General features: G+C 38.0%; 1 protein-coding gene across 18 annotated transcripts in view; it reads right to left on the bottom strand.

Moving 5' to 3' along the window:
• ANK2 (ankyrin 2) overlaps window positions 1-16,544 on the bottom strand; it is a 617,273-nt gene that overhangs the window by 178,346 nt on the left and 422,383 nt on the right. For all 18 annotated transcript variants that reach the window (XM_058549938.1, XM_058549940.1, XM_058549939.1 and 15 more), the window contains one exon: window positions 15,661-15,762. In XM_058549938.1, the coding sequence (XP_058405921.1) occupies window positions 15,661-15,762 (102 nt within the window). The remainder of the gene's footprint in view (window positions 1-15,660; window positions 15,763-16,544) is intronic.

The raw sequence follows: 16,544 nt of genomic DNA, 5'->3' as shown, positions 1-16,544 counted from the left end.
TTGTCTGTGATTTTTCTCATATCTCTGGCTATGCTACTTTGCAAATCTTACATGTTGAGTTAAGGGTCCTCCAGTCTGTCTGATGCATATCAGAAAAGTACAACTAACTTATAGAACTTCCTTAATTATACTAAAATGTGAATATTTAGAAGGAGGCAATTGAAATATATGAGTTCTTGAAAAATATTAGAAGAAAGAGATAGAGAGCAAATGGGCACATCAAAGGGCAAGAAGTAAGAACAGAGAGTGACACGGAGCCCCACCTCCACCCCACTCTCGCTCTGCATGGGGCTCCAGTGTCAGAGACGCCCTGAACCAGGAGCTATTTTCAAGATGAACTACATGCCCACATAGAGAGATACAAATAACAATGAAATACTATTTACAGTTTTATTCTTCCATTAGCATAAATGACATTGGCAAAAGGATTCATCTATACGATGGAGGAAAAAAAAAAAGTCAAACTCAAAACAAAAATGACCTGTTTACATATTCCCCATCAAAGTCCCACTCTTTATAACCATCCGTAATCTATCTGCACTTTTCCCACCTCTTCCATGGGCTGCTCTAAACTAAGAGTACTCACTGTGATGGACTTAGGATTTAATTAGTTTTTATGAAGAATAGGAAAAGCTAAGCAAGCAATGCATCATCTTTGTCAGACACAATTTAACTGATTTTATGGTGTCTTTGGCTGGTCTCCAAAGGTTTCTGATTTAATAAAGTAAATCAAACCATGGATGACCTAAGAGGAAATTTGTTTTATTAGTGAGTTATTCTCAAATCTTCAAGGCTTTCTTTTTAATTCCCAAATGATGACTTTTTAATGAGGTATTTGCTAAGCCTTCAGCAATTTAAAAATATTTACAGTGAGGCTTGGAATTTGGTGGCTCATTGATCATTTCATAGGGAAAAGGCTTAGAATAAGAATTTTTTTGAAGATATCTCTTTATGTAGTCCACTTCTGGATCTCCACTTCAACCCATCTAGTGCCCCTGGCTGGTAGCTCCTTTTCGGCATTGGTCTTTCTCCCCTGTCTCGCCCCACCAAATGTTCCTATCATATAATCCACAAAATATAGAGAATGACGTTAAATATGATGGTAAGTTAGCTTGAGAGAAGAAAGAGTTGTGAAAACTCTTCAAAATCTTACCAAGATCAAGAGGAATAAAGAGGTTATGTGTGCTGAGAAATAAATACTTGATGAATGAAAGAATGAGAAACTTAATGACATAGCATTATTATACTTTATATTTTATGTTTATCACATTATTATATTTTACAGAAGAGAACACTAAAATTCTCAGAAATCAAGTGATGTGCCTCAAAGATCCTTATCATTAAAAAGAAGAAAAGCAAAAATTCAATCTTAGATCTATCTGATTTCCAAACTCATGCTTTTTAATATAAAATAACTAAGCTCTAAACCCATATTTCAAACTGTAGGTCATGATATCATAAGTAGGTCATAAAATCTATTTAATGGATTGCCAATCAACGTATTTCAAAACATGAAGTAAAACAAAGAAAAACAGAGTACACTGTAGACAGTGAGGGTTGATTTTGTTTTTGGTTGAAACTTTTCAAACACAGATGCATACATGCCCGTGTGTCTGTGTGTGTGAGAGAGAGTGTGTGTGCAGACATGCTCTGAATTGCAAAAAAATTAAGGAGGTTTAGCCAAGATCCGAGACATGAGGGCACCTTGAGGAAACTAGATGTCTTTTCAGACCAAATAAGTAAAAAGCTGATGCTCACAAAGATCATTCTAAAAGAAGAATGATTTTTATAGTATGCGTAATTGAATTTTCTGAACTTAATAATTTCCATTTTATTTTTTTGCTGAGGAAGATTGGCCCTGAGCCAACATCTGTGCCCATCTTCCTCTATTTTGTATGTGGGATGCCACCACAGCATGGCTTGATGAGCGGTGTGTAGGTCCGCACCTGGGAACTGAACCTGCGAACCCCGGGTCTCCAAAGCAGAGCACACGAACGTGACCACCATGCCACCAGGCTGGCCCCAATAATTCCCATTTTAGATGAGTGTCATGATGCAAATGAGAGGAGTGACAATGGGACAAACGAGAATTCTTCGTTTTGAAACTGTTGGCTGTTAAACCACATCCACAGCTGGGGTTCCGAGAGGGAGTGTGGACTAGGGGAGAACACACATCAGACAGCAGAAACCTGGGCTCCCATCCTGTCTCTCATACTAATGATGTGATTTAAAGCTTCTTCATTAGTAAAAAGGGGAAATTTCCCACTCTGCTTACTTCAGATAGTTATTTACAAGAGAATATAAAATAATGTATGTTTATTTATTTGGAATCTATAAAGTAATATACAAATATAAGATCCTATGATTTCCTGGTTAGATGCAAGAAGTAATAAATCCATATATTCCTAACTTTCTCCTTCTATTTTCTGTCACTAAGATTTGGTTAAATATGATGAGTTGAATTGAGCATTTTTCAGTCTAATGTCTACCTCGGCTTTGGAAATTATTAATTTATGCAGAAATGATTTATTCTAAAAAGTTTTTTGAATTCTAATGAAACCTAGGAAGCAGATGGGAACCTGGTCCATTAGTAGCCATCCTTGTCAATAATTCAAAGAGCTGCTATTTTACTACTGAAAATTTTAACTCTCCTAATTTAAATGTCATTTTCACATGGTCTCATTTCTTTGGTTAATTTTTATGAGAAATGATAGATAAATTATTTCTTTAGTATTTGACTTAATATGTGCTAAAGCAAAACATTATATGAAGCTCAAATAAAGAAAATTATTTGAGCTACTTATTATTATAATAGTCATGGTTTAAAGAGATTTAAACATTAAATTTAAAAGTCAGTAGCAAATTATTTAAATGACAGCTAAAACTTATTAGAGTTTATTCTTATGTATCAGGCTCAGTTCTAAGCTTTTAATTGCATTAACTCATTTAATCCCAAATTGAATATTATGAGTTATGAACTACCCAGTGATTCTAGCTCAGAAAATACACTCTTAAGCCCTACAATTAAAAAAAAAAATCTAAGGATCCTGCATTATAATCCTATTTTGCTTTCTTTAGACCTCAATTTCTCATTAACTCTATTTGGTATTCTGTGGAATAGAAAATATCTCAGGCTTTGCTAATAAGACAGTTGTTAAGGAGAAAAATTATTTCCTTTAAGCCTCTAGACACATAATGTCCAAATGTGTTCAAATTAGAGAGGAATTCTATAATGAATTCTAGAATGTTATGGTATCATATCCATACCAAGCTTAGCTGGTTTTAAGTTAAAGTAAAAATGGAGGAAGGAGGTTAGATTGATTGATCCCTTAAGTTTCTCACAGTAATAAAATTCTGTGATTCTTAGATCAGATGACAAGTAATGAGAGTATGATTTCCAGAAGATTTTAAAGAAAATATCCAAGAGACTAAGTCATGTCTTTGTATATTTATTACTGACTCATTTGCTATTTCAATCAACTCATCCTGAAGGAGAGCATTAAAAATCTGAACTTTCTCCTTCTAACACAGAATTTTTCAAGATTGGCAAGCAGGGGAAGGAGTGTGTGTCAGAATCAACCAGTAAACTTTTCTTTTGTTTTAACAAAACAAGAGAGCTCCCTAGTGGGGTAGCCTGAAGCAGATGTGCCTCCAGGGGCTAAGGGTGAGACTGGAGTGAGGGAGGGAAAGAGGGGCAGGAGCTCAAAGGGAAGGAAGGAAGAAGAGACACTAGAACCTAAAAAAGTTCCACAGCTAATTCCCCCTACTTCTAATGAGGCACAAGATAGGAAACAGATAAAAACATGGCACAGAATTTAAAAATTAATATAGACTGGAGAAAGCTTAAATTCAATAATAATAATTGAATATCAATTATTCACATATTAAAACATTTATTGTATGCCAAACATTGTTCTACAAACCAAGTCCACATTTCAAGGTACCCACAAAGAAGTCTAGTAATATTATTACAGAATTACAGTGACTTCTAATCTTCTCTCCATTTTTCACAATTTTAATTAAATATAAGCCAAATTTGGCATGCTGGACTCTGAAAGGATATGGGAAGAGTGAGGAGGAAGCCACCAAACAAGAGAGTCCTCCAAGTAGCACATCGTTACCCTGCTTTCCATCATTATAAAATGATTCCTACAAATGGCATTTGGTATCAATTTCAGGTCTATCTGAGACGTACAGCTGGCTTTTATCCTCCGAGCAATCACAAAATTTGGTTCTTTTCACAATTTATTGTATTTTGTGTTTCCTGTTTATCTTCCCAACAAGGCATCTCATGGGCAAGAATCAAATCCTATTCACCTGTGTCATCTCTACACCTAATATACTACGCAGCACAAGAAAAAGGATACTTCAGTAACATTCGTACAATGGATGAGCTAATAAATAGCGTGTACCATATGGAGGTAAACAGGAGTTTGCTGAATTCATCTAGTGACTCTGCATTTTGCCAGTAAATGCAGTTAGTGTGTGGATAAGTCAAGTACAAATATGTCCATCTCTAGCCTTTGGAAACACAATGAGGAAAGGTTCACTCTCTGAGGCTGAAGCTGGTTAACATTAACATTTATAACAGGAAATTAGACCCCGCGAGAAGCACTTAATATAAAGTGACTTTTCTCAGCCTGGAATCCCTGGATGTGTTCTTAAGGATCTCAGAATTCTCTGAGAATTTTTTAATTTCACATTTTCATTTTAATGCCAATCTAAAAATAATAATGGAAGTATATTCTGGATCATCTGGATAATCACATTTAATTAAATATCATCTAATAATGTCTTGGTTTTGGTCGTGTTTAGACTGTGTTGACTGATTCCAAGGGATCACTTAGGGGCACACTCAAATTGTAATGAGTATTTCTCAAACTGAAGCATACAGATGTATTCTCAGGGGTCCAAAAAAAAAGTCGCCCTCTGTAAGTGGAAGAAATACTGTCTTAAGAGATGGATTGTAAACATAACCTGAAAAAACTTAGGTCTTTCCATTTAGAAGGCAGAACAGATGCTTGAGGAGGCACAACTAGAACTTTCCTGAGGATTAGAAGCTTTCCTGAGACCCACAGGATTACAAATTGTGTGAAAGAAATAATGACAATTTTGATTAAGTTGGAAGGAATAAACTTATTAGTATTTGTCCAGAATTTGTCCATCCAGCCATCCTAGTTTGAGTGAAATCATTAATTGTGTCCAGACCAAGTTTTTGTTAATTAAATTCCATCTAACTGCAATTATCAGAGCCCTAATTTAGACTCTTGAGCGAGTGTGCACAACACAATGGGTTTTCACATGATCGTTTGGGCTCCCAGTAGTCTCCTTTAAGGCAGAGAAGTATGTTGTGAAGATAACATATATAAAGTATGTAGCACAGTGACGGGCACGTAGTAGGCATGCAATAAAGGTTACTATTACTTGATATTGTAGGTATTATTATTTCCCACTTCACAATGGATAATTTGAGACTCAGAATTATTTAAGTGAATGGCCCAATGTCCATATTCATTCAATCATCCATTTATTAAATATTAGTTAGATACCTATTATGTGCCAATCCTGGGTCTTATTCCTTCCAACAGAGTACTTGCCGTTTTCACTAAACACTGAAGCCTAAATTCTAGTTGATAAATCATCCTTTGTGAGCTGGTTCATATAAGTCCATGCTAGCCTCCCTCCCCCTGAAGTTTAATTTGACCATATTTATATCAATACACTTCACGAACCTTTCTTTTTAAACCTTAATTTTCCAGTGTTGCCAAGGTTCCAAGTTCCCAGTTTGTGGAACCTGCGTTCCTTTCTGGATATCGCTAAATTGTGAGCTGTGGATGCAACTGGTTAATAAGAATCTAGTACTTCTTTAGAGACACAAAAATCTCACTAAAAGGAGTTGTTAAAAAGGATTGTAGAGATTATTGCTGGTTTGATGTCCAAACTTATAATTTCAAGGGAACTTGAATAATAGATCTCTTGATAAACTTCTGGTGGTTGCTTTGGATGAGAAAATACATTCTCAACTCTGATAAATTGTTTCTTTCTCTCCCCTACTTCCCTCCTCTGCCTCTCATGGGCGCTATTGCTGTCTTCCTTCATTCCTCAAAGGAAATATCGTGCCATAAGTTTTCTAATAAACTTCTTTCCCAAGGACAGTAGCATCCTTCATTCACCCCAGAAATGACTCTGGGTACCCACTATGGTGCAGGGTTTCATTTCAGACTGTTCCCACTGCCCACTCCAACCTGCACAGAGAACCTTCTTCTTTTTACTGATGATAGCTTTTTGGGGGGTGGGAGGAGCCAGGGATTACCTGCTCCGAGGTGTGCCCTTGTGAGCTTTTATTCATCTGCATTTTGGACTCTTTCATCCCACCCTGAAGACCTTTCATTTCTGAGGGAAGAGGCTGAAAAGAAACTGAGTAGGGGACTGAAAACAACTGCCTATATCAAGTTATACACATGTACACATGCAGGTTCATTAACAGACAGGTGGGCCCTGATCATGCCCATCTCAACGGACAACCACTTCTTAGTACTGGACTGCTGAATTCTCTTCCACACATCTATTTCCTTCATTTCTAAGAATTTGAAGAAGTTACCATCAGAAAACAAGGTTTTCTTTTTTTTTTTTCTCTTTGCTTTTCGTTTTTTTCTCCTTATTCCAGGAGAGAGAAGGGCTTGAAAAGACTGGAGATCATAGGATTCAGGTTACTCTGTTACAATCATCAATCATACAATCATGTATGTACAATCATACATGCATACACACACACACACACACGAAAGAAGAAATCCATGAGGGCAGGGAGGGGTGGGAAAGGACTGGGAAACTTCTATAGAAGGGAGGAAAAAGACTGTTTAGAATAAGTGATCAGTAAAAGAAAGAGAATGTTAGACTACGAGTGGGCAAAATCTCAGCTTCTGCAAAGGGGCTGGATGATTTTTAATGGCACAAGAAAATAACCAAGCAGCAAAATGACTAAGCAGGAATGGCAGCTACATCTCACCTCACACACTACCTGTGTTTGCTTGTAGTGTGTGCCTGCAGAGTTGTGTGGAATACGCATTTGGATCAAGATCTTCCCTCTGCTGCCCTTCAACAGCAGAAACCAAGGTGGAACTCCAGGACTCTGCAGGCTCCCGGCTAGCCTCCTCCCCATGTCTTCCTCCAGATGAGCCCCACGATCTCACCATCACTGTCTGCTTGGGACCATATGGATTAAATTTGTCATACTCTTTATCCCTGTTTATGCAAGTCACCAGGTCAATCCTCATCCCTCCAAATGTGACCCCTGTATGCCTCTGTGTATCCTCTTTTCTGATTCTATTTCTTATCACTCCCCATTTCCTGAAACTCTTACATTAAGTCCTCTGGAACACATGAATATAGTCATCAGCAACATCTCTGTATCCTAAATCTCTTCTCTAAACATTCCTCTTAACCTTCTCGCTCTAACTGAAACCCAAAGCCACTGCTTCCCTGAAGCCTACTCCAGTGGCAGACATTTACCCCTCACTTAACCACTGGACTCAATAGAGCTGTACTTACGCTCCTTGCCCCTCACTGCTCTTCCAAACTATTTTCCTCCTCCTTTTTCATAAACCTCCAGATGTCATCAGCCTGTATCCTCTAGATCCCATCTCTCATCCCTTAAAGATTTTAGCTTCTAGTTCATTGCCACTTTTCTCCAAGATATCTGTAGGTGATTTTTCCCGAACTTTGGACTTTCAAGTTCCTGACTTCCTCTCTGCCAATCATTTGTCCTTTTCTCTACCTCATCCACTTCTTCCACGGTCACACTCTAGACCTTGTCATTACCAATAATATAGTCTCCATCCAGGATCTCAATTTCAAGCCTCCAACCCTTTGGCCACCATTTATTTTCTTGCAAGTCTACTGGTCCAACTCCAACAATCCTTAGATCCCTGACACCTAGTCTGTTCACCTTTTCACAGTGCCCACTGCCTTCCTCACTCAGCCTAAATTCCCTGCATAATCTTTATGATCATTTTATTCATTCTCTTGTATGCAAGGAATACATACAGTTTCTCTAGCTATCTTATACATGCTTAGCTAAACCACATTCCTGGTTATATATAACTCTCCATCTGATCCCATGCCTGAATGTGGCTGCAGAAGAACACGCATATATGCTAACTGGTCATGATCCTCAAGTGGGCCTTTAATGCCACCTGGCAATCATACTCTGTTACCCTTAATCACTTTCTCTCCCACTCTCTTAGATGATTATTTCACATCTTCTCTCTCCTCAATCTCCATCACCTCCTCTCCTGTCTTCACTCTCAGCTGATAACTTTGACTCATATTTCACTGAAAAAATAGAAGCAATTAAAAGAGAACTTCCACTCTGCATCCAGCTCCCAGCACCACACCCACACTACTTCCTGCTCCTTTATCCATAAACCCTTCCTTTTCCTGAACTATACATGTTCCTAGCAAAAGCCAACCCCCTCACTTGTGCACCATGCCCCATCCCCCTCATCTACTCAAGGACAAGATCCAGCAATTCTCCCTTCTGTCTCCTGCATCCTTGATTTTCTCTCCTCTGCTGATTTTTTTCTACCAATGAAATAAAAATGCTATTATTTGTTTCATATTTTTTAAAAAAGGCTCTCTTGGTTCCATTTCCCCTTTAGCCACCTACCCCATTCTCTTCTTCCCTTTATAGAAAGAGTCCTTGAAGTAGCATGTGGTCTGCCCGTCATCTATTGAATCAACCCCAGTCAGGCTTTCACCCACCCTTCAACTGAAAATGCTTTCATCAAGTCACCAGTTACCACGACATTACTAAGCTACTGTCACTTCCTCAGCTTGTTTCATCAACATCATTCTACAGAGTTAATCATTTCCTCCACCTGAAAATAATTTTTTACTTGGCTTCCAAGATAGCACACTCTCCAGATTTTCCTCCTACTCCTCTGGACACTCTTCCCCATCCTTCTTACTGAGTCCTCCTCATCTTCCTGACCTCTACAAGTTGGAGGGCCCCAAGGTTCAGTCCTTGGACCTCTTCAATTTTTCATAAACACTCACTCTTTTGGTGATCTCATCCAGTTGCATGCTTTTAACACATCTAACACTGAGTGCTCCAAAATACGTATCTCTGGCCAAAACCTCTCCTCTGAGCCCCAGACTCATATATCCAACTGCCTACTCAATATCATGGATATCAAATAGACAAACTAAACATGTTCAAAACTGACCTGAGTATTCTCTCAAACCTGCTTATCACACAGTCTTCCCCATCTCAGCTAATGGAACTTTAACCCTCATTATTCTCCTTGTGACCCCAAACTGCATCCCTGACTCCTCTTTTTTGCTCTCATCCTACATCAAATCCCTCAAAGAAATCTATCAGCTCTATCTTCAGAATACATCCAGAATGCAACCACTTTTCAGCATCTCTGCTGCCCACTGCCCTAGTACACACCGGACACCTCATCTCTCACCTGAAGCATTACGGAGGCTTCCTTCCTTCTGCCCGCGCTCTCTTCCAGTCAGAGGATGACTGTTAAATCTTAAGTCAGCTTGTGTCACTTTTCTGCTAAAAACTCTCTAATCACTTCTCTTCTCACTCAGAATTAAAGCCAAAGATCTTAAAATAGCCTACAAGCGCCTTCCTGACCTGATGGCCCCTTCTGCTCTGCCTCGACCTCCCACTTCTCTTCTCCTCCCTCCTCCTCCTCCAACTATGCTGGCCTTGTTGCTGGGCCTTGAGCAAGCCAGGCATGCTCCCTCCTTGGGACTTTCTCACATGTCAAGACTTCCTCTAAAATGTACCTCCTCCAAAGAGTGCACGGCTTCCTTGCTCAGCTCCTTCAGGTCTTCTTCTGAACATCCTATCTAAAATGACTCTCTGCTCCCCTCCAGCTCCCTCTCCTTCTCCCCTGCTGTACTTTTCTCCCTATCACTTACTGCCATCTCTCCTTCGACATGTTTTACTTATTTGCTTGGTGATTGTCTCTCTCCTCCCAGGTTCTAGATTGTAAGCTATATGAGAGCAGAGTCTTTGCTTCTCTCTTCACTGCTCCTTCCCAGCACCTAGGACAGTGCCTGCCACATAGTAAAATAACAACATGTTTGAATAAATAGATGAACAAATGGTGAGCCTGAGTTCAGATGGGTAGACGAATGCTGTGCTTATAATATCTGAGATGAGTTAGGAAGAGTTGAGTGGCTGCCTGGGAGTTATGTATTAAAATCCACATCTTTCAGTCATAGGCAGAAAGCATTCCAGAGAATTCTCAGAACGTAAATTGTTCTCTGTTCCAATCTAAACCGCTGCAGCAGAGCACTTAAGAAGACAGCGGCACAAATAATTTGCGTGAAGCTACCCCTGGCCTTTTTAAAATGAAGTAAGAGTTACATTTCAAACATCTTCATAAATCTGTAGTTGCGAATAGAGACAAAACTTTGTAGCGCTATTGACAAGTAGTTGATGAAAAGTCTCTCCTGGAATTACTTTACACTGAACAACTATCAACACTGGAACAAAATTCTAAGTATTCAAAATATTAGGCAGACATTATTCCAATCCAACCTGAATGAGGACTCCTCCCTGTAGAGCAAGGGCTGGTGTTAATGCCCTGAAGAAAATTGGAGAATGCTACAGAATCTAAAAACAAACCAGAACCAGACAGCTGCACCGCCTTTTGTGTCTTCTAAATGAGGGGTCAATAATAAACACATAGACTGCCTCATTTAACTGGTTGGAAAACTGTATACAGTTTATTCCATATTCCATTTATTCCATGAATTCAATTCTCTGCTTTTCATTTTTGTTGCCATTATAAAGTCCCAGGCTAATGGAAGTGTTTTGGCATTGTTAAAGGGAGGTCCAGACCAGATGGATCCAAATGGCATTTGTAAAAAAGATTTCAGTTTAATGTAACTCAGATAAACAGTAACTGCTACCAAATTGCTACTAAACATGATCTTTCCTATTTGGTGATGCAGGCTCTGATAATACCTTTTATGTTCTGTCCTGCCTATGAGAACCAGCACCACTCTTGCTAAAGCTGAAGTCAAGAATCAATATCAAAAGATTACAATATTATGATAAGGATTATTCATTTGCTAATATTTATTGAATGCTTGCTCTGCTAAGCATTTTGCAAACGTCGCACTTAATCATTACAACAATGCTATGACCTCAGTGTTGTTAAGACTGCTATTTTATAGTTGAGAAAACTGAGCCCTGGGGAAGCTGATTGCCCAGGGTCACTTGGCTGGTAAGTAGATAAAATGAGAATTTTGATTCCAGCACCCATATTTTTAATGTGACTTCCAAAAATGCTTTCTGGTCTGAGTCATAACTATGTGAGCATATGCTAAAGTCATTGTTGGGTGTACTTTCTTATTGCTAAAGGTCTGGTATTTGGGGAACATTAATATTATTTTGTAAATGGTGCTTTTGACCTTGCCTTCCTTTTGAGAAAGGAAACAAGATCTAACTGATAATTTTGCACTTTTATACCTTAGTGGCAAAATGTCAAGACCAAAAATCAGAACACTTTAAGAACCATTAACCTTTAGTGTCATATCTAGAATTATGTCCAATAAACGATGTGATACCCTTTATTTTGAAGTCACTGCACTGGAACAAATAAATTTTATATATGGTGAAAGTATCTAAACTCTCTGAGGCTTTTTTGACATGTAACTGGCTATGAATTTTTTATGAACAATTTATAGAGTCTATTTTTAATGTCTGGAAGTTAACCTTGTTTATAACATTATTAGATTATGAAGAAATACTACCTAAATAAGAGAAGCATGAGTGTATATGAGTTTCAGAAACAGGGAGCAAATGCTAAGATTTATTCTCTTTTCTGAATGTATAAGAGACGATAAATAAATTACCAGTCTGATCTTTCAAAGAAAATAAAAGTTAACAGATTTGTAACCATTTGGAAAAGAAAAATGAAAACTTGAAGTTATTTTTTTAAGAATATTATCTTGTGCCAAATTTATGAATTTTTCCCATATCCTTTAAATGATTAGAAGCCAAACAGTATTTTTGGATTAAATTTCAAAATTCTCATGGTAGTTATGAGACCAATTTTAAGAAGAAAAAAATTTTCATCCAAATTTCAGTTGAAGGAATCTTAGCACGCCAACACAAGTGATATTTTTGGAAAGCTGGAGCAGCCCAGATTGCCTTTCATTGAGAAATATAACAGGGTACAGAAAGTCCTGGTTTCTATGTTACATGTCATAATGCTCCCCGGAAACTCGGGCTTACCAGCAAAACAGAGGATACTTTTTCTTCTCTTCTTCCTTATGCCATAGTGGCTTTGAGCTTTTGCATATTTAGAAATAGCAATACTTTGGCTGGACAGTTGCCTCTTTTTCCCTCCTGGGTGTTCAGAAAATATTTTCTGTTCTATATTTTATTTAACTTTTAGTAGTAATCCTGGTGGTGGTGCTCTTTGACTTAAAAGTTCCTCTAACTACCTATTGTGTTACTGTAAGAATGAATAAAGCTCTTTTTATATTAACAGTGGTAGATTAAAAAATAAAATTTGAGCTTCAAGATAAAGGACGCCACCACCGTACACTTTGAAGGGCAGCTCCAAATACCTCAGGGAGATGTTCTGCAGTAGAGGAAATGTGGACGTGGGCGACAGACACATCTGAGTGACCCTGGGAACATCAGTGAACCACTTGTGGGCTCAGTTTCTGCGTTTGTAAACTCGGGCGAATGCCTACGTCATGACATTCGTGTTGAAGGATGCAATGTCACATGTAAAGCCCCAGCAGGAAGCCTGATGCATAGAAGCTAATTAGTTCACGTTAGTCACTTTATTTCCCTAGTCTCTAATTAGTGTACATTCTTGAATAGTAATAATGAAGAACCAACACCAGACAACAACATGTACTTAATACTTCGTAAATTCAGGTGACTGAAGAGAATCAATCTTGTATCTTGTATGGAAGTCAATTTTAATTTTTCTGACTTTTGGTGAATTATATACAATAATTGCTATTAGAACACGTGCACCTCAGAAATTCCTTTAAGATTTCATAATTTAACTTACATTGCAACTCAATGATGTAAGAACTGAATGTATTGTTATTATCCTGTTTTAGAGATTAGAAAAATGTCACTTTCTGAAATGGAATGACACGAAGAAAGTGGAGCTAGAACTTAAATTTGAGCCTCCGGGCTCTAAGTTTTGTGTGACATCATGTCTTCTTACAGAAATAAATATTCTTCCTTTTTATACTGACATGTTAGTGGACAGCTGGCCACTATAAGGAAAATATGTTAACCTCATAACAACTCTTTGAGGTAATTCAAGAAGTTAGGTTGGTCTATAAAGCTGATAAGAATTGAGTACTTAACTGCTGAGAGATTATTTTTCTAAAAAAAAAAAACCTAAGATCTTTCAAATACAATTAATACATTTGTTATACTTTAGGGTGAAGTGGACTTAGTTCCACTGAGGTTAACTTCATTTTCCCTGGGTTCCTTTTTTGGCATTATTTATCATAATTTTACCTAAATGCACTAATAGTTTCATTGTCCATTCTCTAGTATACTGCAAATTTAGAAAGTTAATGAATTAATATTAAAATTTGGGTAATGTATTTAATATACTTTAAAAAACCTAAGGTAACATGTTAAAATTATAAAATATTTTATATTCAATCTCATAGGCATTTTTGGAAGAAGTTCATGTATCCATATGGGAATTTGGATGGTCTTTCTCTTTTAAAGTAACTAATGTACCTAGAGTTCAACTTGTTTGTCCAAAAGAGCACTAAAAACATGTCCAATAAAAAGATTTATAATGGAAAATAAGTTGGATAAGGAATGTAGATGCAGAGTATGAAGATCTTATACATTGGGATAAAGGAATTTGGCCTTATTCCATAGGTCAGGGTCAAGAAATATGTAAGGTCTGAGATTTTATGTCACCTACAAGCTAAAAAGCTAAACTGCTACTGTTTCATGATGCTGGTAGAAGACACGAGTCTCCTAGGTCAGAGACAAAGGACTTGATAATTTACAGCAAAAGCAGTGGCTGAGGGTACCAGTTCCCTCTGCCCGCCTCCCAATCCCATGGGAGTGATGCAAAGGACCAATGATTGACACCTGCACATGCAGTGGGGTTATATTAAAGAAGAACACTGAACTTGGGGGATTCACAGCTTTTGTAATAAGCAGAAACAAGCCTATTTTTTGTCTGAGGGGAAGTGTTACCTAATCCTTCAAGGTTGCTCACTGCAAGCACCACCCTGAGAAATGGCCCAGATAAAGAGCGATCAGGGTCTTTCATTCTTGTCATGCCCAAAAGAATATGTAGGGACATTCAGGGTGACAGCAGGTTGCCTTTCCCAACAGCAAGTAGCTCTCAACGTTTTTTGATGCCATGAGATATACTCCTCTGAAGGATAAGAAATATTGCCATCAGTGACCATGCTTTCTATGCTGGAAATCAGCAGGTAGGAGTTTGAGAGGAGAGTAAGTTTAAGTACAAGAAGATATAGGGGACTATAGATTGAACATCACTGGCCTCAATGTATACTGGGATAGAAACAGGCATTCTGTAGATGATTTAGAATCCAACAACGAAATTTACCTCTTGTTAACTTAAAATTAGCCAGGATTATTCACTTTCCAGTCCACTCAGTCAAACACACACACACACACACACACACACACACACACTCGCCATCAACATTTAGCACACTATAGTAAATAGTGGAGTCCACTAGACACTTTAATTCATGGTGTAAAAATTTTTTTCTTTTTTTTTTAAATGGCTTTTTTTTTTAGAGGAAGATTGGCCCTGAGCTAACATCTGTTGCCAATCTGCCTCTTTTTCTTTTTTCTCCCCAAAGCGCCAGTACATAGTTGTGTATCACAGTTGTAGAGTTGTAGCTCTTCTATGTGGGACGCCACCTCAGCATGGCTTGATGAGCGGTGAGTAGGTCCACGCCCAGGATCCAAACTGGCGAACCCCGGCCCACCAAAGCAGAACTCGTGAACTCAACATGGCATAAAAATCTTAGTCAAAAATATCAAAAAAATCTCAACATCTCTGGGTCTAAATAATAGCCAAAATGTGTAATATTGTCTGAAGTCCTTATTGAATGGATATGATGAATGACTAATCCAAACACTTAATTTAAGCCAATAGTTTCAACCTCTTCTCATTCTAATCCATATTTTAAAACTAATTGGGAGAAAAAAAGAAGAATTTTGATTTTATTCTCTTATTTCTCTATTCCAAATTAGAACAATCAGTTACCCACGAGTAAAAGGCATATAGCAGAGAAGAAAAGCAGCTAGAGTCCAGAGAGCTAGTTGATGATAAATGAGAAGTAAAACATCAGTCTTGGTCAACATTTCAGCTAAGGGTGGCCCAGGTCATTTGACAGACAAATTGACATTCAATTGTTATTTTTAATCTATCTACTTTGCCAGCAATATTAGCTCTAGATACAAATGTCTGAGGCTTCAAAAGTTAGTAAGGGGGAGAAAATGGACTTTCATAAGTCTGAATCACTGACACTTCAGTAAATTCAATGAGGACAAAAAAATAACCTTGGGCTCTTACAATATATCTGTGGGTAACAAGTGTTTCTTCCTCAGCTAATACCAAGCCAGCTGTGCCATGCTCTCACCTGATTGCAGGTATTGATGTCTATGCCCCCCTTCAGATACTCCACGACTTTGTCCAGGTTGCCTGCTCTGGCAGCACGGAGGAAGCTTGCATTGCTGTCAGACTGGGAGAAAAAGAAAAGACCTTTAGTGAATTATTGATAAAATAAAAACACGTCAAAGACAGAAAGACAAGAATGTTTACACTGTTAAGTCAGCAAAGATTTAGTTGCTAAAAATTTCAATACTGAGTTTAAAACATTGAATAATAGTTCACAGTATAAGGTAGCAACTTCACAATATTCCTGGAGAGTTATTTAAGGATGTTAAAGTCAATGGGAAATACGCTCTGCTATATTAAAGAGCGTAAAAGAACCATTAAGATGAAAATAATTGTTACCGCTTTTTTCTAAATCTTCAGCCACATTGGAAGATGAATTTATACCACCCCCAAATCCACTGTGACCCTTTCATTTTAGCTACAGGATGCTGTTGACTTTATACTAAGCCTAACGTGAAGCCTAAAAGGAATCAAAAGACTAAAAGCAATGGAAAGTGCTGGGTTTCCTCCTTCTGTGCCTTCACTGTTTGGTTTTCAGATGCATCTGAGGGAGAACGCTGAGTGTGGGTCACTTGGCAGCCATCCGTCCTCATGATAAGGGAACAACAGAAAAGCTCCAAGGACGCTTTGAGGAAAGAGGATAGCACTAGCTGGCAGGTGCCGATGGGGCCAATGCAAATTTTGCGATTCCAGTGATTTTGGAAAAACAAGATTAAATTTAAACCAGCTGACATAATACCAGACTAAAATCTCTTGGTAAAGATGTTCACTCTTGATGGAGACTGCTTTTTAAGTCCTCATCTTTCCCTCACTCCTCTCACAATCTGATCCTGGGAGAATCAGCTG

Source organism: Diceros bicornis, chromosome 11, assembly GCF_020826845.1.
Source record: "Diceros bicornis minor isolate mBicDic1 chromosome 11, mDicBic1.mat.cur, whole genome shotgun sequence".
Taxonomy (NCBI): Eukaryota; Metazoa; Chordata; class Mammalia; order Perissodactyla; family Rhinocerotidae; genus Diceros; species Diceros bicornis.
The sequence above is the reverse complement of the archived record's forward strand: the minus strand, read 5'-3'. Positions and strand labels throughout refer to the sequence as shown.